Source organism: Heteronotia binoei, chromosome 11, assembly GCF_032191835.1.
Source record: "Heteronotia binoei isolate CCM8104 ecotype False Entrance Well chromosome 11, APGP_CSIRO_Hbin_v1, whole genome shotgun sequence".
NCBI classification, from domain to species: Eukaryota; Metazoa; Chordata; class Lepidosauria; order Squamata; family Gekkonidae; genus Heteronotia; species Heteronotia binoei.
This window is the reverse complement of record NC_083233.1, coordinates 60909131-60933620: the sequence shown is the minus strand read 5'-3', so window position 1 is coordinate 60933620 and position 24490 is coordinate 60909131. Positions and strand designations below refer to the sequence as shown.

Below are 24490 nucleotides of genomic sequence, written 5' to 3'. Positions count from 1 at the left end.
CAATATAATCTGGGTTTCTTATCTCATATGCCAAAGTAGGAAAATGTGACTAAGTCGCACAAAATGTTGTGCATGTATTGGAAGGATAACTAGAAGCATATTCTCCTGGTAGGCAAGGTTGGAGTACCAAAAAAGAGCTGACTGAAGAGAGCTATTCACATTGTTGTCAAAGTGCTAATTAACCAAAAAGGAAATAGCCACTGAACTGAGCAGCTGGAAAGATCATGCAAATTGGAACTGGAACAGTAGAAAAAACTTCTGTGCAACTTGTAAATTGGAATTTTTTAAATTATTTATTTTCATTCATACCCCACCTTTTTCACTGGGACTCAAGGCTGAGATACATAAAAGTTACTCTGAAAATTTGGTGTGACTTAAGGGTTTGTTTCTCAGAAAAGAGAAAAGAAATAGAAATTGAAAAGAAATGGAGATATTCAAATTGACCCAGAGTGTTCTTGGAATCAGCTCTGATTCTTAAAAGTCAGTAACAGGGCTGTTCCCATATTCCAGGGGTGGCCAACGGTAGCTCTCCAGATGTTTTTTGCCTACCATCAGCCCCAGCCATTGGCCGTGCTGGCTGGGGCTGATGGGAGTTGTAGGCAAAAAATATCTGGAGAGCTACTGTTGGCCACCCCTGCCATATTCTATCATGGTGTGGTGGTTAAGTGCGCGGACTCTTTATCTGGGAGAACCAAGTATGATTTCTCACTCCTCCACATGCACCTGCTGATGTGACCTTGAGTCAGTCACAAGTTCTCATAGAGCTGTTTCTCTCAAGAGCAGTTTCTGTCAGAGCTCTCTCAGCTCCATCTACCTTACAGAGTGTCTGTTGTGGGAAGCAGGCCCATAGCCATGGGGGGCACAGGGGCATGGCCCCCCAACCCCCCTTGGACCTTTATGGCCCCTCCTTTCCCTGGCCCCCACTCTCCACATCACCAAGCCCAGCTGCAGCGCCACCTCCTTCAGGAACTCGGCCCGCCGCTGCTCTACTCCGTGCCACCCTCCCCGTGCCTTCTGCTCACTGTGCTCCGCATGGGCCGCCCTCGCCCCCAGAGCAGTAGGGACCCATTCCCTCCCCGGCAGGGCTGCACACACACAGGATGCTCCAGACCACGTAGCCAGTGGGGGAGAAGCACGCCTCTAGCCACCCGGCCGCCTGGTTGCCTTGAAGCCCTGAGTAGGTGGTAGAGGTGCCAGCCTCCAGGCGGGACCTGAGCAAGGTTCCCTGCTGAATAGTGGGCGCACATACACAACATTCCCTTTAGTGTTGGTGTTCCCTTTAGGGTTGGTGGGTGAGTGAATGAGTGGGCGAGAGGAGGGAGAGGTGCCATGCGGAGGGGGGCGGGGTCACCAGAGCGGTGGAGAGAGCGGGAGCTGCCAGGGGGGCCCTCCATCCAAAATTTTTTTTCAGTGCCTCCCCCAACTGGAATTTTCTGACTATGGGCCTGGTGGGGAGGGGAAGGGAAAGGTGATTGTAAACTGCTGTGGGACTCCTTCAGGTAGTGAAGAGTGGAGTATAAATCCAATCTCCTCCTCCTCCTTTTTCTTGGCAGGTGGATTGGTAGTCTCACATAAGAGAAGGGAGAGACTGGATGACCTTTCTTCCTTCTATCTCTATGATTAAACTCAGAGATGAAATCTAGCACTTCAGTTCTTCTTGGCTCAAGAGTAGGAATTTTTGCACCATTTCATTATCAGGTTTGAGCAAGACAAAGCATCTTACCAGGGGTCAGGCAGCAATTTTTCTGCAGGGCAGTTTGGCCAGGGACCCTGGAGGGGTTTTGCCATCTTCTAGGCATGGAACAGGATGTGGGGGGAGGTACTTGTGAATTTTCTGCATTGTGCAGGGGGCTGGACTAGATGACCCTGGAGGTCCCTCTCAACTCTATGATGTGATGACATTGAGCATTAATAATCAGCTTCATCTGCAGTCTAGATTTAGTGATCGTGAGTAGGGGATGCTCTCACATTCAGAAGCAGTGAGCCCTATGACTGCTCTTCTCTGCTGCCATCAGCAAGAAGCAAGGGGGCTGTCTAAACCTCTGCTGTTACCTCTGAATGTTGTACAGGCTACCAAATACCACACCCCAAAATGCTGGCAACTGACTTAAAGATTAAAAAAAAAACCTCTGACCAACACAGGATCTCTTTTTCTTCTCAGTTCCTAACCATACTAATAGTCTTGAAAATTAATATGCTGGATTTATGGAACTCAGGTAACTGTGGAGCAGACAGAAGAGGATGGGAAACAGTCTTGCTTCCACCTTACCATAGAAGGTAGAATCAGCCAGAGATTTCTTGTGGAGAAATACTCCAGTCCACAGAGATAGCCCTTGGTTTTTTGCATCAGTTGATCAGGTAAGACAGCAGAGTGAGTTGGCCCTTGGATACTGTAAGAAAAGAGAGTTCTCATTACAAGAACCACAAATATTATTGCCCTGTCCATATCCCAGACGACAGCCTGTGGGGTGCATGGTCATGTTAGGTCACAAATATCTACATGGGCCAATACTTTGGGGACAGGACTATAGTATGTCTCTGATTTATTATTATTATTATTATTATTATTATTATTATTATTATTATTATTATTATTATTATTATTATTATTATTATTATTATTATTATTATTATTATTATTATTTCCTTTTGATTCAGAGCCCAGTATGTAAACTCTCTTGCATTCTGCTTGTGCCAGTCTGTCTTCTGGTCTGCGTAGATTCTTCACTGTGTCTTTGGCAAAAGGGGGATACCCCTGCATCCAGCAAGGGGGTAGGAGCCTTTCTACTCTTTGCAACTCTGTACTTCAAACAGCATTCGGTACACAAAACAATTGAATGGATTTCCTCACCCTGGGAAGGAGGGTTTTTGTCTTCGTTCCCCATTAGATTTCACCACTGTGATACTTCCAGTTGCTGCTATCGTACCACATGCCACAGTAATAAACACCCTCGTCTTCTGCCTGGACATTTAAGATGGTCAAGTAGCCGACATTCCCAGAGACAGTTGCAGTGAATCGATCCGGGACCCCTTCTCCCCTGCTGCCACCAGCATAATGGAGATAGCGGGGCTTCTGCCCATCTTTCTGTTGATGCCAGTAAATTTCGTACTGGGTACCACTAACAGTGCAGGAGAGCTTGGCTGTTTGGCCCAAAGACACAGACTCCAAGGCAGGCTAAACCCAACTCGGCAAGGAAGTGACACCCTGACAAAAAGAAGAAGCAAAAACCATAAACCTGCAGTCCTTTTCTCTGAGACACCACCACAGCAATTGCAATTGCGCAACACAAATAGTGTTGCTGTTGGTCCTGAATGTACTCTTTCATACCCTTACCAGTGCAGTAAGTAAAAAATGCGAGGAAAAAGAGATCCCGGGCCATGGTGCAGTGGGAAGAAGTCTGAGTTCCAGAGGTGAAGATGCCTAGCCCAGATCCTTCTTTCATTCTTTAATCCCTCCGGAAGTGAGGAATTGCCCCTCATGCAAATTTCATTGCAACTATTGGCCTGACTACAAACAGCAAAACACCAATGAGGAGATGTGGTATTTGAAGCAGGCTCAAGCTTAAAGAACAAATTTGCATGAAAGAAATTACTTAAGAAGAAGAGAGAAATGTTTGGGAGATTTCTTTGCAGAGATCATTGATTAAGTTTGCCTTTTATACTGAATTATTTACAAACATTTCTTAGGTCCCTGTTTTTTGGATTTTCATGAAAGCAGCCTGCCTAAAAACAGCTGCAGCTGTGCTCTCAAGACTGACTAAAGTCCTTTTTAAAGGAGGATTGACTAGCTGGTCTTTGAAAGCCTTTCCTATCCAAAGCTGGCTGCAGAGTAAAAGGAAATAGTGCAATCTTCTTCTTCTTCTTCGCATTTTAATGTGTGTGTGTATGTGTGTGTGTGTGCCTGCACCTAGAAGCCATAGCAACCTCTGGTGGCTGACCCCTACTGGGGGCCTGAAGGATATTCAGAGAGGTGACTGAATAAAGCCTGTCCCTGTCCTCTCGATCTGGTATTTTAAGGAAGTCTCCCATCTAGCTACTAAGCACAGTGAACCCTGCTTAGCCCCCAAGATCTAACATGCCTGGGTTATTCAGGTTAGGGTGGATACAGTGCAGTCTTAACAGATATCTGCTTCAGCATGGGCCCTGGTAATGGTTAACAGCCCATGCTTGCCAGAAGTGGAGTCAGCAAACTGAGCTGGTACCTTCTCCAGGGGTGCCACAAAGGAATATAAAATGTGGGGCCTACGTAGCTCTTTGCTGTCACCAGTGAAAGTTATATGGATTACCAGGGCTATTTCTGTAGAAAAAGCCCAGCAGGAACTCATTTGCATATTAGGCCACATCCACTGATGTCATCATTGTTTCACACAGGTCTCTTTTGTATAAAAAGCCCAGTAGGAATTTATTTGCCTGTTAGGCCACACCCCCGACACCAAGCCAGCTGGTGATTTCTGAGAAAGTAGGAAGGCCAAGGGGTAGGGGAATGTGTATATTTCTCAGTAGTTTTATTATACAGTAAAGAGACAGTTTATAATATATAAAACAAAACATAACAATACAAGTTTGATTAACAGAGTTCTTTCAGCATATGTGTTCCTCACTGAAAAATGTAGCCACTTCCCCAGCGATCTGGGTCAGAAGGCAATTTTTCTACAGGCAACTTTGACCGGGGATCCTGGTGGGGTTTTTCTTCCATCTTCTGGGCATGGAGCAGTGGTCACTGGGGGTGTGGGGGGAAGGTATTTGTGAGTTTCCTGCATTGTGCAGGGGGTTGGACTAGAAGACCCCGGAGGTCCTTTCCAACTCTATGATTCTATGATCTGTACATTGCCCCCAGCCAAAACCAAACAGGTTGCAGTTCCATATCATGCCACAGATGTGTGTTTGGCAGGAGATCTCAAAAATTATTTAATTCAAAGCAGCGGTTGTTTTATAGAAAAATAGGTGGCAGAGCTCATTAGCATAACTCATTAGCATATGCCCCCCCCCAGCCAAAAGCAAACCGATGCAAGAAAGGAGAGCCCTGGGCAAGCTAGGCATCACTCACCTGCGGCACTCCTTGGCTGCCCCCCCCACACACAAGTCAAAAGGCCAGCAAGCTACCCACCACCCAAAATCACATAAGAAGTGGAGAAAGGATGGTGTGGGCTTCTCGAGTCCAGGGGTTAATGAGGGCTGCTGGGGGTGTAGCAAAGCTCCTGGTAGCTGGCTGGCTGCCCGCTCTCCAAATCCAGGGATTGTTACACAACTGCACCTACTATTCAATGGACAAGGTAAGGTGGGGAGGAGGAGGGGGAACCCTCAGAAAGGTTCAGGAGCTGTGCTCCTGTGAGCTCCTGTTGAATCTGAGGCCTGATGCAATGAAAGGTGGGGGGAAATGGACCATGCATTTTATATGCGAAACCTAGTAATGTGTAGTAATCTCATTGGGGTCTATTGGGTGAATGTACCTGCCTGGGAGATTTGTATGAGGTGGCCATTCAATCCCTTACAATGCTCCAATTTAAATGGCCTTCAGCACAGACCATGCTGATTTTGGTTTTCCAGGGCCCAGGAGGGCAACTGAAGGTTTTTCTCTCAGTTCCCCATCAGAGTTTGGCACTGTGTAACCTGCTGCCAGCCCACGAAACACAGTAATAATCAGCCTCATCTTCAGCCTGGGCATTAGCGATGGTTAAATAGTAAATGCTCCCAGAGCCGGACTCAGTGAACCGATCGGGGATCCCTTCTCCCCGGGTGCTGCCATGGATGACTAAGTGAGGTCCCTGTCCAAGTCTTTGTCGAACCCAGTGGAAGGTATCAACACTTCCACTGACGGTGCAGGGGAGTTTAGCTGTTTGTTCTGGGGACACAGTCTGTGAGGAAGGCTGAGTCAAACTTTCCTGTGAATGGACATCTTTATTTTAAAAACAGAGAGAGAGAGAGAGCAAGCAACATGAATTAATTTTCTACATATTCACAACACAAGTTGTTTTTTAGTTGGCTCACTCAGTGTTTGTACTCCCTATGCATACCTGAAAAGTAACTGAGGAGTTAGGGTTTCTCCAGTAGAACACAGCACTTGAGCCCGAAAGATTCTACAAACCCTAATGATGTTACCAGCCGTGAAAACCTGAAATCTTTGATAACTGAGGAGTGTCACCAGAAACAGGGCCTAGGCCATGGTGGAAGTCAAGAAGAGTTTTCAGTTCCCAGTAGAAAAGATATCCAGTTGAGAATGTCCTCAGGCTTTCTTGACCCCTCTAGGGACTTAAAATGGGCCCCAGCATGCAAATGTCTTCACAACCATTGGCTGTGCAAGAATAGACCTTCTCTAATGAGAACATGTGACTTCCTATTCAGACTTATGGCCCGAGAATTAACTGCACAGCATTTTTTTTTCTTATGCTAGGAAGTTTATAGGGCTACTAACTCTGGATTGGAAAGTAACTATACATGAGCCTTCTCTGTTGCACACCCCACCCTGCAATTTCAAGTGAATTTGAGGCAACACATTTTAGTAGCCTTTGTCATCTCCTGCACCCACACTTTTCTGCAACAGATGGAAATACACCTTAGGATCCTGCCAGAGTTTCTTTCCTCTGCTTTCACCTTTCCAGAGGGGCTTCATACTCTGCTCATGACACCCTCTGAGGTGTATTGTGCTGGTAGGTCTGGATCTGGCCATGGCTATTTATGGGGCCACCTCTCCCCCTATGCTCTGCCATAACAGATTTGCTCATTGGAGCTGGGTCTTCTGCAGGTGACAACCTGCTCAAAGGCAAAATCAACAACTTCCTGTACATGAACCTTCTCTCTTGTCACCCCGACCTTGAGAAATGGTCTTTCTGAGGAGATCAGGAAGGCTCTTACATGGCTTTCCACAAAACTATGCAAAACAGAATTATTCAAGAGGGCTTTTCTACAGAGGCGATAGACTAGCACAGTATCAAAGGATTCATAATGTCAGTCAGAAAAAAATTACTAGGGACTGTGATCTATCCTACTATATAAAGCTCATTGGAACTAGGATCCTGCTGTGGAATTTGCATCATTTAATGTGTCATGTTAAAGCTTATGCTTTCCTTCTGTTTTCAGTCTTCTGGTTGGTTCTACAACCCTAATCCTATTGCATTGTTTATTGAATCTCCGATCTGTCCATTGTATGGACTTACTCTGTGTAATCCAAGTGAGAAAGGCAGACAATCAATCAATCAATATTGGAAGGATGTTGGTGCCTGGGAGGAGGAAGTGGGAACCAACAGGCTTTGTCTCCTTGTAAGGAATCTCTCTGATTAAAGATGCTCCAGCCGTGGATCAAACTGAGCTCTGTCGTTATACTTGGCTCCCCTCTCGGAGGACGAACGGAGAAAGTTTTTGTCTCAGTTCCTCATCAGGTTTTACCACTGTGAAACTTCCACGCACTACTATCATACCACATGCCACAGTAATAATTGGCCTCATCTTCAGGCTGGGTGTTTGTGATGGTTAAAGAGCCGATGTTCCCAGAATCAGATGCTGTGAACCTGTCCGGGACCCCATCTCCCCTGCTATAACCTGCACACTGTATGTGACGGGGACTCTGTCCAGATTTCTGTTGAAACCAGCAGATATAGCTTTTGTCACTGCTGACAGTGCAGGAGAGTTTTACTGTTTCTCCAGGAGACACCGACTGTGAGGGAGACTGAGTCAAGGTTGGTTGTGAACTGGCACCTTTATGGAAAAGAAAAAGAAAAAAAAACCTGTGTGTTCACAAATAATTCCAGCTGCATTATGTTCTTACTGTAAATCTGAAATAGGAATAGCTTTGCTGTAAACCCATCTAAAAGGAAAGCCCTGTACCCTTACCTGACCAGTAACTGAGAACTGTGAGGAGAATCAAGGCCCAGGCCATGGTGAGTCAAGAGTGAGTTTGAACGCTTGAGGGAAGCGGGTCACTAGCTGGGACCTTCCCCTTCTCCCTTAAAACCTCCTCAAGGACTGTGGTACAGCCCTGGCATGCAAATGACTTCACACTCATTCAGCTTTAATAGAAGCAGCACCCTTCCAATAAGGAGGTGCTGATGTCCTAGTCAGACCAATGGGACATCTGCAAATTTGCATGGCATTTCTACCTTAATACCTTTGCATAGGTGCAGGGTTGGATTAACAGTTGGGCAAAGTAGGCACTGGCCTATGGGACCCCTTGTCTATAGTGGCCCTGGGGCAGCTTTCCCCCCCACTTGCAGCCCTTCCAGCCTGCACGCACAGCCAGCAACTGAGCCGCTCTTTGCCCTGCTTACATGGTGTGGCTGCTGGCATTGTCTCCAAGTTTGCCTCTCTCTACTTCTCCCCCACAGCTTTGTTAAAGGGGCTTTTGAGAAGGTGACTGCAAGTTGCAGTGGGGGCCGCAGGCAGCGGCACGGGTGCTCCAACTCTGAGCTAATTTGCAAGGGAGACCCCAAGATTTTGACTGCCTAGGGGCCTTCACAGGGTTTAATCCAGCTTCCTCCCTGTTGTGTCCTAGGCTCAAATGGGAGAACTGTTACTTTTGGAGGGAACTGTTACTTTTGGAGGGAAGCTGAACAAGCCAAAGCTTGTACTCCACACCAGGGTTCCAGAGAAGGCCTAAGCGTGCCCAATCAGGGAAAGGATTGAAACATAAGTAGCCAATCAACAGCTAGGCTCATACTGTACCCTGATAGGCCCTTAGGCCCCTGTAAATAGCCAATCCATGTACATAGTTAAGGACCAATCAGAAGGGGGCAAGAATTGTATAAAGGAGCGGGAGGTTTGAATAGAGCTCAGTTTGTGTTTGTGTTCCTGAAGTAAAGCTTGCTGAAATCACTCTCCGACTCTGGTCTCTTACTGCGCCAACCCCAGTACTTTACACTCCCCATCAGTCATTTTTTACCCTGGTTCAGGCCCACCTGGGGAAGAGGCACTATAAAAGCTGAATTTATGGAAGATGAGTTATCAAGGAGAAATTACTGACTAAGAGAGGGTTAGTGGTCTATTTCCCACCAGCCTCTCCTCTGTTGCAAAGGCCCCTTGAACAGCATCACAGGTAGAGATGTGGACAATTTATTAATCAAGAGAGCACCTTCCAGTCTGGCTGTTTATTCTCAAACTTCCAAGGGGGTGTCTGTGTGTGTGGCACATCTTCTCTTTAAAGATCAATACTATGTGACGTGTTACTCCCCCACTCATCCCAAAAAGATTAATTTATGGTTTGCTGAGAGGAGTTTATGGGGAGTGGGATAGGCATGGGGTGGACACCTCTGTGCACAAGTCTACATTTTACTTCAACTGTCGTGTGGAACACATGGAATCCCTTTGATTTTTTTCCATGGTAGACAAGAATACTCACAGACTAGTGAACAGTTCTGGTGTGCTCTCAGGTGTCTGTGTATGTCAAACTTTGCTTATTACTAGCTTTCAGATACGTTCAGTGTTCACGTCAATGGAAAGCTGCTTCCAGTGTCCCTGACAATCAATGCTTATTTCACAGGAGAGAATTTTGTTAAAATGAGACTAGTCAGAAGGAAATGAAAAGAATTAATTTAGAGAGTCCGGTCCTTCCAAGTCACCTAGTCGGTTTGGTGGAGTGGTTAAGTGTGTGGACTCTGGGAGAACCGGATTTGATTCCCCACTTCTCCACTTGCAATTGCTGTTGGCCTTGGGTCAACCATAGCTCTTGTAGAGCTGTCCTTGAAAGGGCAGCTTCTGTGAGAGAGCTCTCAGCCCCACCCACCTCACAGAGTGTCTGTTGTGGGGGAGGAAGATAAAGGAGATTGTGAGACACTCTGTGACTCTCAGAATCAGAGTGGAAGATAGGATATAAATCCAGTATCTTCTTCTTCTCCTCCTTCTCCTTCTTCATGAGATGTACACCATATTTTCAACAGTAAAAACCGAAGCAAAGAATGCATTCAGATATAATCTGCCACCTCCGCATCTTCAGTTATTAATCTTTTCATTCCTTTGTCAGCCAAAGGCCCAACTGCCTCCCTGGCCGATTTCCTCCTATTCTTCTAATTCTCATCCTGCTTTTTCATAACTCAACTTGCTTTTGTTTTTGCCAGAACCTGAGTTGGATTTTTTTCCGTTCACCTCATTCATGACAAACCTTCCACTTTTTCAAGAATGACTTTTTGTCTTTTATGGCTGCCTATCCCACAGATATCCTTTTAGACTCGTGATTCTTTTCCTGACTGAAGGTTTACATTCTTATCCGGACCTCAATTAGTGCAGTTCTCTTTTTTTTTTAAATACTAATTTTTTATTTTATTGTTCTGTTTAGTCTGTTACATCAAATATTCGTAGCTATATACATTTCAGTCTCTCCCTCCCTCCCTCCCTTTACTCTTAGTCTTTTCGCCCCAGGGCCCAGCCATGGGCACAAAGTCTTAATCTTCCACTGAATGTCTTTTCTTCCTTCTTTCAATATCCAATCTAGGTAGGTCTTTCATCTGGTCTTGATTCCATTAGATTTCCCTTCCCATTTTGCCTCTTTGTTGATTGACGCCACGATGTCTGACTGTATAAATTCAAACAGATAGTTGTGCCAGATTTCTACTGTCCATTTACTTTTGCCTTTCCAGCCCAGAGCTATAACCGCCTTTCCCACCAATATCATAGCCTTAGCTAAATTTTGAATACTCCTATCCATTATCGGGCCTCCTATTGTACTTAACAACATTAAAATCTATAGTTAGTGTTATATTGCATACTTTTCTAATAATTTCGATAATTTCCTTCCAAAAGGTCTTTACTTCTGAACATTCCCACCACATGTGTGCATACCAACCTTTAAAATGTTTACAGTGCCAGCATAACGGCTTAATCCTGGAATCATGAATTAGAGCAATTCTCAATCATTTCTAGGCAACTTAGAAGGACTGGACTCTCTCAATTCTTTCTTTTAATTTCCTTCAGAGGAGAGTAACTCTGTACAGCATTGCACTTTAGTATAGAATGCGGCTTTGTAAGTTGTAATATGGTGTGGGACTAGCCTAGGTTTGAGCTCTGAGAAAGTAGGAAGGCCCGGGGGGGGGGGGGGAATATATGTATCTTTCTGAACAGTTTTATTATACCATCAACAGACTGTTGATAAATGAAACCAAACAGAGTAATACATGCTTGATTAACAGTTATTTTAGCATACCTGTTCCTCACCAAAAAATACATCCACTTTCCCAGAAATCTGCACAGCAACCCCCGCCAAAACTAAACAGTTTGCAGTTTCATATTGTGCCACAAATGTGTGTTTGGCAGGGGTTCACAAAATTTATTTAATTCATTGAAAGGTGGGGAAAGATGGACCAAGCATTTTGCATGAGAAAGCTAGCAATGTGTGGTGATCTCAATGGCGCCTATAGGGTGGATGTTCCTGCCCTAGAGAAGAGATTGGGCCAAGGTGGCCATTCAGTCCCTTCCAGTGCTCCAACTCACTGACCAAGCTGTGTTTCATAGTCATTTTGGTTCCCCAGGTCCTGGAACAGCAGCTGAAGATTTTTGTCTCAGTTCCCCATCAGAGTTCAGCACTGTGTAACATGCTGCCAGCCCATGCAACGCAATAATAATCAGCCTCATCTTCAGTCTGGACATTAGCAATGGTTAAATAGTAAGTGCTGCCAGAGCCAGAAGCAGTGAATCGATCGGAGATCCCTTCTCCCCGGGTGCTGCCATAGATGACAAAGTGAGGGCCCTGTCCAGGTCTTTGTCGAACCCAGTGGAAGTAACTTCCACTGCCAGTGCAGGGGAGTTTAGCTGTTTGTCCTGGGGACACAGACAGTGTGGCAGGCTGAGTCAAACTTTGCTGTGAACTGACACCTTTACAGAGAGAGAAAGAGAAAGCAAGCAACATGAATTAAATTTATTTCTGTGCTTTTGTATATTCACAAATTGCTTTATACTTGGCTCATGCAGCTTTAGTTCTCCATACACATACCTGAAATATAACTGAGGAGTGTCACCAAAAATAGTGTCCAGGCCATGGTGGAAGTCAGAAAGAGTTTTCAGTTCCCAGTGGGAATGTCCTCGTCCTTTCTTGACCCACAGAGGAACTTAAGAAGGGCCTCATCATGCAAATATCTTCACAGTCATTGGCTCTGGAAGCAACAGATCTTCTCCAAGGAGGACACGTGACATCCTAGTCAGACCTATGGCCAGAGAATTAATTGCATGATATATTTTTCTCCTCTGCTTGGAAGTTTCCTCACTTTGTCAATAACAAACAAGAAACAGAAACTTGCAGTTTCAAAAGCCGGCAGGGCACTAAGTACAGAACAACATATAGTTTTGGAAAGCACATCTGCGGGTTCTGTGGGGCAGAAGAAATTGCAGAGAAAGATCTGCAGGCAGGACTTGGAAGGTTCCTGCCTTCCCACACTTGCCGGTTCCTGCATGCAACTCTTCCTATTTCTACTTACTTGGCTGTCTGGACTGTGAGAAGTGATCCCCTGGATGACATGCTGGTGGGGGAATTGTTCTGATGAGGGAAGAGTTCAGCCCACATTCCCACCAGCTGATTCCCCACTGCCACCCTGCCCTCCATCAGCCTTACAGTTAGGAATGCGATGCTGGAAATCCACTAATCGGGAGCTGACCTCAACCATCCCTGTTCATGAATTTAAAAAAAAATGTCCTGTATCAAAACAATTTCCCCCTGCTCTACATTTCAAAACTGTCAGAAGGCTTCAGGTCTCATGTTGTATCCTGGCACTTTGCTGTTAGGTTTTCACACTGCTTTTTCTTTTTTTTTTAGCAGGAATGCACAGGAACACAGTTTTGGCTGGTTGGCATAAGGGTGTGTGGCTTAATATGAAATGAGTTCCTGTTGGACTTTCTCTACAAAAAAGCCCTGTGTGAAACAGTGGTGGCATCAGGGGATGTGGCCTAATATGCAAATGAGTTCTTGCTTTCTAAAAAAAAAGCCCTGGTTTTTCATTTAGCTAGCAGGAGGGGCCAAGGAAGCAATGTGCCTGTCTTCAACTTATAAAACCACCCCCTGTAGAAAGGTCATCTTTGGATTATTAGACTTTGTGATTCGGAGAGGTGGAACAGGTTGGGAGAGAGCCAACAGTCAAGCCCAGCGAAGATTTAGCAGGGATCTGACGGAAGAGCTGCAACATACCCATCCAACGGTTTTGAGTTTTCCAAAGGAACTCTCTCAAAAATGTGAGTGGCTGAGCACAGAAATAGTCTCCCATCATGTAGTTGGGCACATCTGCATTTTAAGACATTGGTTTTCAGGGCTGAGAATGTGTTTCAGAAGAGTTCCATCACACTGTAGGCCCATGGCAAATAATGGCTAGCATCCAGTGAGGTGGGTGTGCAAATGTAGACAGCACAGTTTGGCTTGTACTCGCCTCCATGTATTTCATAGTTTCCCAAAACGGGTTTGCCCAAGAGGTTGTATAAGCAGAAAAACAGTTTGGGATACACAATGTTTTACATAACAGAGTTGTTCGAAGGTGATGGTGGTAGTGGTTGCACATGAAGAGATCGTCCAGGGAATCCAACCCAGTATACTTGTATATAACTAAGGCATAGATTGGCATGGGAGAGACCTTCATATCCTGAGCTGGATATTTTCACATATGTACGTAAAACCAGAATTTTGATAAATGATCTCTACATTCATGGGACATCCGTTTTTCAAAAATTATCTAGACCAAACAGACCCAGAAGGTTAAGAAGAGGGGTTCCTGGCCAGATGTTAGCACCACAGTTCTAGATAATGAAGCATCTGGACTGAAGTATGAAAGCAACTGTTGGTCCAGCAGGTCTAGAAATGGGCAACCAACTTGTGGCTTTCTCAAAGGGACAGCAGGAAGCACAAATATGGCTAGAACATTAAGAATCCTGAATCTGTTTATCCCTGTCTATTCTTCTCTTCCTCTAAGGATCACTGGATGGAATACTGCATTCCTCCCACTTCCATCTGAGCCCCACAACATTCCTATGAGGTAGGATATGCAGAGAGAGAGCTATACAGCTTGAACCCTGGTTTCCCCAGTGCTAATCTGTCATGAGACTGGTTGAGAAGAAGAAAAAGAAGAAGAAAGGGAGGAGGATGGATTTATTCCCCGCCCTTCACTACCCCAAGGAGTTACAATCTCCTTTCCCTTCCTTTCCCCACAACAGACACCCTGTGAGGTAGGTAGGGCTGAGAGAACTGCTCTTGAGAAAACAGCTCTGTGACTGATTCAAGATCACTCAGCGGGTGCATGTGGAGGAGTGGGGAATCAAACCCAGTTCTCCCAAGTAAGAGTCCTCACACTTCAAGCTTAATGAGGTACGAAGTTGCATCAAGCCAAATGTGCTTGCCTCTGCACTTGAAGAAGCATGAAGGACCAGGAAAAAAGAAACATGTTTTACAAAACAATTTTCTGCTGCACTTCAAGCCACAGTTGCAGGATGGGCAAGGGTTAACTGTGAAAATGCTAATGTGGAGCAATATCGCCCCCTGCAGAGCAAAGCTGAGAAGAGCAAGCCACCCTGGTAGCCGGCTCTCCATTCAGACACAAAATTAACCCTTTGCAGTCCTGCCTCATGTACCAGGAAGACACTTTGTGCTTCTTTGTATGTGAAGCCAACATGTTGTGCAAACAGGACAGCGAATGTATATTTTCCCCAAGCTTCAGCAAACATAAATAAAATATACACAAAATATCAAATCATGAAAATATGCCCATTGACTAAGTCTCACAAAATTTAAGTGCGTGTATTGGGAGGATAACTAGAAGCCTGCTCTCCAAGTACACAAGGTAGGAGTCCCAAAATCATATTGATAGAAAAAAGCTACTGACATTCTTGTGAAACCAGTCTGCAGGGATGGCAGGTACTTCTACATCAGCCAGTGGGGTGAGAAATTGGACACTGGGATGGACCTTGACACAGGAGGAAAAAAGGAGCTCTCATCATAGGAAGCACAAATGCTATTGGTCTGTCTATATCCCAGGAGACAAACTGTGGGGTTACATAAGGATGGTAAGACAGATTGTTTCATTAGTGACAGTTGGTCTTACGAAGGGTGAAAATAAGAGTTTCTGTACAAGAAAGACTTCCTTGTATAGAGGGGTCTGCCTATCTCTCTGTTGATACCATTAAATAGTGTACTGGGAACCACTAACAGTGCAAGAGAGCTTGGCTGTTTGGCCCAGGGACACAGACTCTGTGGCAGACTGAACCCAACTTGGCAAGGAAGTGACACCTTGACAAAACGAAGAAGCAAAACCCATAAACCTACAGTCATTTTCTCTCAAACATCACCACTTCAACTTCACAAACATCTTTGCTACTGGCCCTAAAATTGCTCTTTTGTGCCCTTACAAGAGCAGTAAGTGACAAATTCAAGGAAAAAGTGATACCAGGTCATGATGAAGTGGAAAGAAGTCGGAGTTCCAGAGATGAAGATACTTAGCCTGTAGAAAGAAGAACTTGCTTCATTCTTTAATCCCTCAGGAAGTGAGGAATTGTCCCTCATGCAAATTCCATTGCATTCCTTGGCTTGACAAGAAACAGCAAAACACCAATGAAGAGCTATGGGGTTTGAGACAGATGCATGCCCATGGAACAAATTTCCATGAAAGCAACTCCTTTAAAAGAAGAGAGAAAGTTTTGGAAGATCTATACGTTCTATTTACAAACGTCATTAGTTCTGGTCTTTTTTATTCAATTATTTTTAAAATGTTTCTTAGCTCTCTGTGCTCAGACATTCATGACAGTGGTCTGCCTCAAGACAACTGCAGCTGTGCTCTTGTGACTGACTGAGGTCCTTTTGGAAGGAGGACTGAGCAGCTAGTCTTTGAAAGCCTCTCCTAGCCAAGGTATTCCCTTTTGGGACCATTGCTTCAGATCAAGGGGGACGCAGGGGTTTAGGGTCCCCAGCATTCTGCACAGTCTCAGAGTCTCTGGGGTTCTTTGACTTGGTTGACCCTGTTCTCCATCCCTTCCCCCAGGACCATGCCCCCCTCATCCCAATGGGACATCTGCGGATTTGCATGACATTTCTACCTTAATAACTTTGCATAGATGGTTCCTTGATTTGTCAAGTACAGCTCCCCGCTCCCCCATCAGTCACTTTATACCAAGGTTCAGACCCAACTGGAGAACAGGGACCACAAAAGCTGAATTTATGGAGGATGAGTTACCAAGAAGAAATGATCGACTAAGAAAGGGTCAGTGGTCTATTTCCCACCAGCCTCTCAGGGCTGTATTAACAAATAGGCTGAGTAGGTACTGGCCTATGGGCCCCCACGCCTTTAGGGCCCCTGGGCTGGCTCCCCCCCACCCCCCAGTTTCCCCCCTGCTTGCAGCTCTCCCAGCCTGCATGCACAGCCAGCAACTGAGCCGCACTTTGCCTGACTTTCCTGGGGCAGCTGCTGCTGGCATCATTGCCAAGTTTGCCTCTCTCTGCCTCTCCTCCAGCTCTGTCAAAGGGGCTTTTGGGAAGGTGCCTGCAGGCTGCAGCAGGGCCACGGGCGGTGAAGCAGGCACTCCGACCCTGAGATAATTTGCCCCGAGATTTCGACTGCCTAGGGGCCTTCACAAGGTTTAATCCAGCACTGCAGCCTCTCCTCTTTTGCAAAGGCCCCTTGAACAGCATCACAAGTAGAGATGTGGACAATTTACTAATCAAGAGAGCACCTTTCAGTCAGACTGTTTATTCTCAAACTTCCAAGGGGTGTGTGTGGCACATCATCTCTTTAAAGAGCAATACCATGTGACAAGTTACTCCTCCACCCCAAAAAGGTAAGATTAATTTATGGTTTGCCAAGAGGAATTTATGGGGAGTGGGATAGGCATGGGGTGGACACCTCTGTGTGCATCAATGCACAAGTCTACATTTTACTTCAACTATCTTCTGGGACAAATGGAAATCCCTTTGAATTCTTTGCGTGTTGGACAAGGATACTCACAGAATGGTGAGCAGTTCTGGTGTGCTCACAGGTGTTCCTGCATGCAAAACTTCGCTTACTACTAGCTTTCAGATCCATTAGCTGCTTTGTGAGATGTGCACCACATTTTCAAGAGTAAAAACCAAAGCGTGAAACATATTCAGATATAATCTGCCACCTCCTAATCTTTTCATTCCTTTCTCAGCCAAAGGCCCAACTGCCTTTCTTTTCGATTCACCTCATTCATGAAAAAACCTTCTACTTTTTCAAGGCTAGCTTTTTTCCTTTTATGGCTACCTTTACCTTTTTATCACAAAGATATCCTTTTAAACCAGGGGTGGCCACACTCTGGCTCGTGAGCAACATGTGGCTCTTTCACACATATTGTGTAGCTCTCAAAGCCCCCACCACCCCTTTGACCAGCCTGGAGAAAGCATTTTTTCTCTTTAAATCACTTCTTCTAAGCCAGCAGCTTAGAGAATGCATTTAAATTAAAGTTGCTTTCTTTTCACCTCTCCTTCTCCCATCTATTTACCTCCTTCCCTCCCCCCCTTTCCTTCCTTGTGACTCTCAAACATCTGACAGTCATATCTTACTGCTCTCAAACGTGTGACATTTATTCTATGTGGCTCTTACATTAAGCAAATTTGGCCACCCTTGTTTTAGACTTTGTGATTCCTTTCCTGACTGAAGATTTACATTGTTATCTGGACCTCAATTAGTATAGTTCTAACTCATTTCTTGGACTTGGAAGGACTACACTCTCTAAATTCTTTCTTTTAATTTCCTTCAGACTAGTCTCGTTTTACCGAAGTTCCCTCCTTTGAAATCAACATTGATTGTCAGGGACACTGTGGGCAGCATTCCGTTGACATGAAAGCTGAACTTAGTAGCACTGTGGTCAGTGCTCGAAACCCTCTGTCACTTGCATCTAGTCTTGAGCCCCTCTGAGATGTGGGGAGTACAAACCAGAATTTAGCATTAAAGATCAGGGCTTAGGGACACTAGAAGAGCAATCCTACGCAGAGGGTCTCCAGCCTGAGTGCATTGATGTAAATGGGCTTAGAGTGGAGTAATTCTGCAGGGGATTGTGCTTTAGTATAGAATGAGGCCTTGTAGGGTGTAATATGGTGTGGGAATACCCTGGGTTTGAGCTCTGAGAAAGTAGGAAGATCCAGGGGGAAAATATGTGTATCTTTCTGAACAATTTTATTATACCATTAACAGAGTGTTCATAAACAAAACCAGAGTAATACATGCTTGGTTAACAGTTATTTTAACGTATCTGTTCCTCACAGAGCCAGTTTGGTGTAGAGAGCCAGTTTGGTGTAGTGGTTAAGTGCGCGGACTCTTATCTGGGAGAACCGGGTTTGATTCCCCACTCCTCCACTTGCACCTGCTGGAATGGCCTTGGTTCAGCCATAGCCCTGGCAGAGGTTGTCCTTGAAAGGGCAGCTGCCGTGAGAGCCCTCTCAGCCCCACCCACCTCACAGGGTGTCTGTTGTGGGGGGAGAAGATATGGGAGATTGTAAGCCGCTCTGAGTCTCTGATTCAGAGAGAAGGGCAGGGTATAAATCTGCAATTCTTCTTCTTCTTCACCGAGGAACATCCACTTTCCCAGCGTTTGGCAGGGGATCTCAAAAATGATATAATTCAAAGAAAGGTGGGGAAAGATGAACCATGCGTTTTGTATGGGGAGGCTAGCAATGTGTGGTGATCTCACTGGGGCTTATAGGGTGGATGTTCCTGCCCTGGAGAAGAGATTAGACCAAGGTGGCCATTCAGTCCCTTCCAGTGCTCCAACTCACTGATAAAGCTGTGTTTCATAGTCATTTTGGTTTCCCAGGTCCTGGGAGGGCAACTGAAGGTTTTTGTCTCAGTTCCCCATCAGAGTTTAGCACTGTGTAACATGCTGCTAGCCCATGCAACACAGTAATAATCAGCCTCATCTTCAGTCTGGACATTAGTGATGGTTAAATAGTAAGTGCTCCCGGAGCTGGAAGTAGTGAACCGATCGGGGATCCTTTCTCCCCGGGTACTGCCATAGATGACGAAGTGAGGGCCCTGTCCAGGTCTTTGTCGAACCCAGTGGAAGTAACTTACACTTCCACTGACAGTGCAGGGGAGTTTAGCCGTTTGTCCTGGGGACACAGACAGTGTGGCAGGCTGAGTCCAACTTCGCTGTGAATGGACACCTTTACAAAAAAAAAAATGAGAGAGAGATCAAACAACACGAATGAAATTCCTTTCTGTGCTCTTGTATATTCACAAATCGCTTTATAGCTGGCTCACGCAGCATTTGTACTCCCCACACATACCTGAAAAATAACTGAGGAGTGTCACCAGAAACAGGGCCCAGGCCATGGTGGATGTCAAGAAGAGTTTTCAGTTCCCAAGACAAAAGCTTTCTACCTGGGACTGTCCACAGCCTTTATTGACCCGCAGAGGAACTTAAGAAGGGCCACATCATGCAAATCTTCACACTCATTGGCTCTGGAAGAAACAGACTTTCTCCAATGAGGACACATAACATCATAGGCAGACCTGTGGCCAAAGAATTAATTGCATGGCATTTCCCACCCCCTGTGCTTGGAAGTTTCTTCACATTGTCAATAACAAGAAACAGAAACTTGCTGTTTTCACATGCATTTGAGCAGGGCACAGAGTACATTTGTTGGTTCTGTAGGGCAGAGGACGTCTCAGGGAAAGATCCACAAGCAGGACTTGGAGGGTTTCTGCCTTCCCACACTTGCCAATTCCCACATGCAACTCTTCCTATTTCTAGTTACTCAGCTACCTGGGGTGTGAGAAGTGATCTCCTGGAGGACATGCCGGTGGGAAATTGTTACAATGAGGGAAGAGTTTGGCCTCCATTCCTACCAGCTGATTCCCCACTGCTACCATCAGCCTTACAGTTAGGGATGCAGTGCTGGAAATCTACTAAGCAAGAGCTGACCTGAATCATTCCTGTTCATGAACCCCCCCCCCCCCAAAAAAAAAAAAGTCCAGTATCAGAACAAGTTCCCTCCACCCTGCATTTGAAAACCCCCAGAAAGCTTCAGGTCTCATACTTTATTTCAGTACTTTGCTGTTAGGTTTTCATTTTGCTGGCAGGAAGGGCCAGGGAAGAAAGATGCCTGTCTTCCAAGACCTCAGATTCAGCAGGGGCACACAGGAGCACAGCTCCTGAACCTTTCTGAGGGTTCCCCCTCTTCCTCCCCACCTACCTTGTCCTTTGAATAGTAGGTGCAGCTGCATAACAATCCCTGGATTAGAAGAGTGGGCAGCCAGCCAGTCACCAGAGGCTTTGCCACACCCCCAGCAGCCCTCATTAACCTCTGGAGAAGCCTGCACCACCCTTTCTCCACTTCTTATGTGATTTTAGGCAGCGGGTGGCTTGTTGGTTTTTTGACTGTGGGGGGGGATGGCCAAGGAGATCCCCAGGTGAGCGAGGCCTGCTTGGGCTGGCTGGATCTTTTTTCTTGAATTGAGTTGCTTTTGGCTGGGGGGGGGGTGGCATATGCTAATGAGCACCACCATATATTTTTCTACAGGACGACTTCTGCTGTTTTCCATTTATAAAACAACCCCCTTTAGCAAGGTGATCGTTTTGGATTGCTAGACTTTATGGCTTGGTCAAGTGGGACAGGTTGGGAAGGGGCCAATAGCCAAGCCCAGCAAAGATTTAGCAGGGGTCTGCCAAAGAACTGCAACATACCCATCCAACAGTTTTGAGTGTTCCAAAGGAACTCTCTCAGAAATGTGAGCGGTTGAGCACAGATATAGCCTCCCATCATGTAGCTGGGCACATCTGCATTTCAAGACATTGGTTGTCAGGGCTGAGAATTTGTTTCAGAAGAGTTCCATCACACTGTAGGCCCATGGCAAATAATGGCTAGCATCCAGTGAGGTGGGTGTGCAAATGTAGACAGCACAGTTTGGCTTGTACTCTCCTCCATGTATTTCATAGTTCCCCAAAACATGTTTGCCCAAGAGGTTTTATAAGCAGAAAAGCAGTTTGGGAAACACAATGTTTTACATAACAGAGTTGTTCTAAGATGGTGGTAGTGGTTGTTATTGTTTCCAAAGCACTGCTTGTGCAAGGCTCCTAGCACATGAAGAAATCATCCAGGGAATCCAACCCAGTATACTTGTATCTAACTAAGGCATAGATTGGCATGGGAGAGACCTCCATATCCTGAGCTGGATGTTTTCACAGAATATATGTACGTAAAACCAGAATTTTGATAGATCATCTCTACATTCATGAGACATCTGTTTTGCAAAAATTACCTAGACCAAACAGACCCAGAAGGTTCAGAAGAATGGTTATAACAAAGAGGGAGGGGTTCCTGGCCAGATTTTAGTACCACAGTTCTAGATAATGAAGCATCTGGACTGAAAGGTGCAAGCAACTGTTGGTCCAGCAGGTCTAGAAATGGGCAACCAACTTGTGGCTTTCCCAAAGGGACAGTAGGAATCACAAATATGGCTAGAACATTAATGATCCTTCCTTGGAGGCTCTCCTTCCTTGGAGGTTTTTAAACCAAGGCTAGATGGCCATCTGACAGCAATGAAGACCCTGTGAATTTAGGGGGAGGTATTTGTGAGTTTCCTGCATTGTGCAGGGGGTTGGGCTAGATGACCCTGGAGGTCCTTCCAACTCTATGATTCGATGATCCTGAATTTGTTTATCCATGTCTATCTTTCTCTTCATCTAAGGATCACAGGATGGAATGCACCATTCCACCCACTTCCATCTGAGCCCCACAACATTCCTATGAGGTAGGTCCTGCAGAGAGGGAGAGAGAGAGCAATACAGCTTGAACCCTGGTTTCCCCAGTGCTCATCTGTTATCCTGACTGGATGCTGAGACTGGATGAGGAGAAGAAAAAGAAGAAGAAAGGGAGGAGGTAGTGGAGGAGGAGATGGATGGATTTATTCCCCCGCCCTTCACTACCCTAAGGAGTCTTAGAGCTGCTTACAGTCTCTTACAAACGTCGACTGCGGGGTGACATGATAGAGGTTTACAAAATAATGCATGGGATGGAGAAAGTAGAGAAAGAAGTACTTTTCTCCCTTTCTCACAATACAAGAACTCGTGGGCATTCGATGAAATTGCTGAGAAGACAGGTTAAAACAGATAAAAGGAAGTACTTCTTCACCCAAAGGGTGATTAACATGTGGGATTCACTGCCACAGGAGGTGGTGGTGGCCACAAGCATAGCCACCTTCAAGAGGGGTTTAGATAAAAATATGGAGCAGAGGTCCATTAGTGGCTATTAGCCACAGTGTGTGTGTGTATATACTTTTTTTTTTTTTGGCCACTGTGTGACACAGAGTGTTGGACTGGATGGGCCATTGGCCTGATCTAACATGGCTTCTCTTATGTTCTTATGTAATCTCCTTTCCCTTCCTTTCCCCACAACAGACACCCTGTGAGGTAGGTGGGACTGAGAGAGCTCTGAGAGAATGGCTCTTGAAAGAACAACTCTGACAGAACTGTGACTGATTCAAGGTCACTCAGCAGGTGCATGTGAAGGAGTGGGGAGTAAAACCCAGTTCTCCTAGGTAAGAGTCCACGCGCTTCAAATTTAGTGAGGTACGAAGTTGCATTGATCCAAACGTGTCTGTCTCTGTGCTTGAAGAAGCATGAAAGACAAGGAAAAAAGAAACACATTTTACAAAATAAATTTCTGCTTCACTTCACGTCACAGTTGCAGGGTGGGCAAGGGTTAACTGTGAAAATTCTGACGTGGAGCAATATCTCCCCCTGCAGGGCAAAGTGGAGAAGAGCAAGTCACCCTGGCAGTCTGCACTCCATTCACACAAAATTAACCCTTTGCAGTCCTGCCTCTTGCCTCATGTACCAGGAAGACACTTTGTGCTTCTTTATGTGTGAAGTCAACATGCTGTGCAAACAGGACAGTGCATGTATATTTTTCCCAAGCTTCAGCAAACACAAATAAAATGCCCACAAAATATTCTGGGGTTCCTATCTCATAGATTGAATCATGAAAGTATGCCCATTGTCAAAGTCTCACAAAATGTAAGTTCATGTGTTGGGAGGATAACTAGAAGAACGCTCTCCAGGTACACAAGGTAGGAGTCCCAAAATCATAATGACTGAAAAAAGCTAGTGACATTCTTGTCAAACCAATCTGCAGGGATGGCAGGTACCTTTTACATCAGCCAGTCAGGTGAGAAATTGGACACTGGGATGGGCCTTGGATACTGGAGGAAAAGAGGAGTTTTCATCATAGGAAGCACAAATGCTATTGGTCTGTCTATATCCCAGGAGACAGACTGTGGGGTTGCATAAAGATGGTAAACCAGATTGTTTCATTAGTGACAGCTGGTCTCATGAAGATTGAAAATAAGAGTTTCTGTACAAGAAAGAGTTCCTCTTACCAAATACTTTGGGAACAGGACAAATACTATGTCTCTGAAATGCTTTTTTTGCTCTTGATTCAGAGCTCAGTATGTGAACTCTCTTGCAGTCTGTTGGGGCCACTCTGTGGTCTGGATTGCATGGATTCTTTGCTGTGTATTTGGCAAAAGGGGATGCCCCTGCCCCCTACAAGGGAGTGGGAGCCTTTTTCTCCTTTGCAGCTCTGTATTTCAAACAACATTCAACACACAAAACAATTGAGTGGGCTTCCCGCCCTGAGCATGAAGGTTTTTGTCTTAGTTCCCCATCAGACTTTACCACTGTTATACTTCCAGTTGCTGCTATCATACCACATGCCGCAGTAATAATCACCCTCGTCTTCTTCCTGAACATTCAAGATGGTCAAGTAGCCAATGTTCCCAGAGACAGTTGCAGTGAATCGATCTGGAATCCCTTCTCCCCTGCTGCCACCAGCATAATGGAGATAGCGGGGCTTCTGCCCACCTCTCTGTTGATACCAGTAAATAGCATACTGGGTACCACTAACAGTGCAGGAGAGCTTGGCTGTTTGGCCCAGGGACACAGACTCGGAGGCAGGCTGAATCCAGCTTGGTAAGGAAGTGATACCTTGACAAAAAGAAGAAGAAGCAAAACCCATAAACCTACTGTTGTTTTCTCTCAAACATCACCACTTCAACTACAATTGCACAACACAAACATCTTTGCTACTGGCCTTGAAATGGCTTTTTTTTTGTACCCTTACCGGAGAAGTAAGTGAGGAATGCAAGGAAAAAGAGATCCCAGGTCATGATGAAGAGGGAAGAAGTCTGAGTTCCAAAGGTGAAAATACCTAGTCAGGATCTTCCTGCTTTCTCTTTTAATTCCTCAGGAAGTGAGGAATTGTCTCTCATGCAAATTCCATTGAATTCATTGGCTTGACAAGAACAAGCAAAACACCAGTGAAGAGCTCTTGGATTCAAGACAGGATCATGCCCATAGAACAAATTTGCATGTAAACAATTCCTTTAAAAGAAGAGAGAAAGTTTTGGAAGATCTATATGTTCTATTTGCAAATGTCATTAATTCTGGTTTTCTTTTTAAAAAAAATTATTTTTAAAATGTTTCTTAGCTCTCTGCTCAGATATTCATGACAGTTGTCTGCCTAAAGACAGCTGCAGCTGTGCTCTCATGACTGACTTAGGTCCTTTTGAAAGGAGGATTGAACAACTGATCT

The 24490-nt window shown here is 45.3% G+C and overlaps 3 gene segments (V, D, J or C); all 3 read right to left on the bottom strand.

Moving 5' to 3' along the window:
• Window positions 1-2884: 2884 nt before the first annotated feature.
• On the bottom strand, window positions 2885-7873 carry LOC132579008 (immunoglobulin lambda variable 4-60-like). The segment is given in 3 exon segments: window positions 2885-3141; window positions 7384-7692; window positions 7828-7873. Coding segments are annotated over 3 exon segments (612 nt in total).
• Window positions 7874-18752: 10879 nt separating this feature from the next.
• LOC132579007 (immunoglobulin lambda variable 3-25-like) lies at window positions 18753-19276 on the bottom strand. The segment is given in 2 exon segments: window positions 18753-19060; window positions 19184-19276. Coding segments are annotated over 2 exon segments (354 nt in total).
• Window positions 19277-23563: 4287 nt separating this feature from the next.
• LOC132579006 (immunoglobulin lambda variable 9-49-like) lies at window positions 23564-24067 on the bottom strand. The segment is given in 2 exon segments: window positions 23564-23883; window positions 24020-24067. Coding segments are annotated over 2 exon segments (366 nt in total).
• Between the last annotated feature and the right edge of the window lie 423 nt (window positions 24068-24490).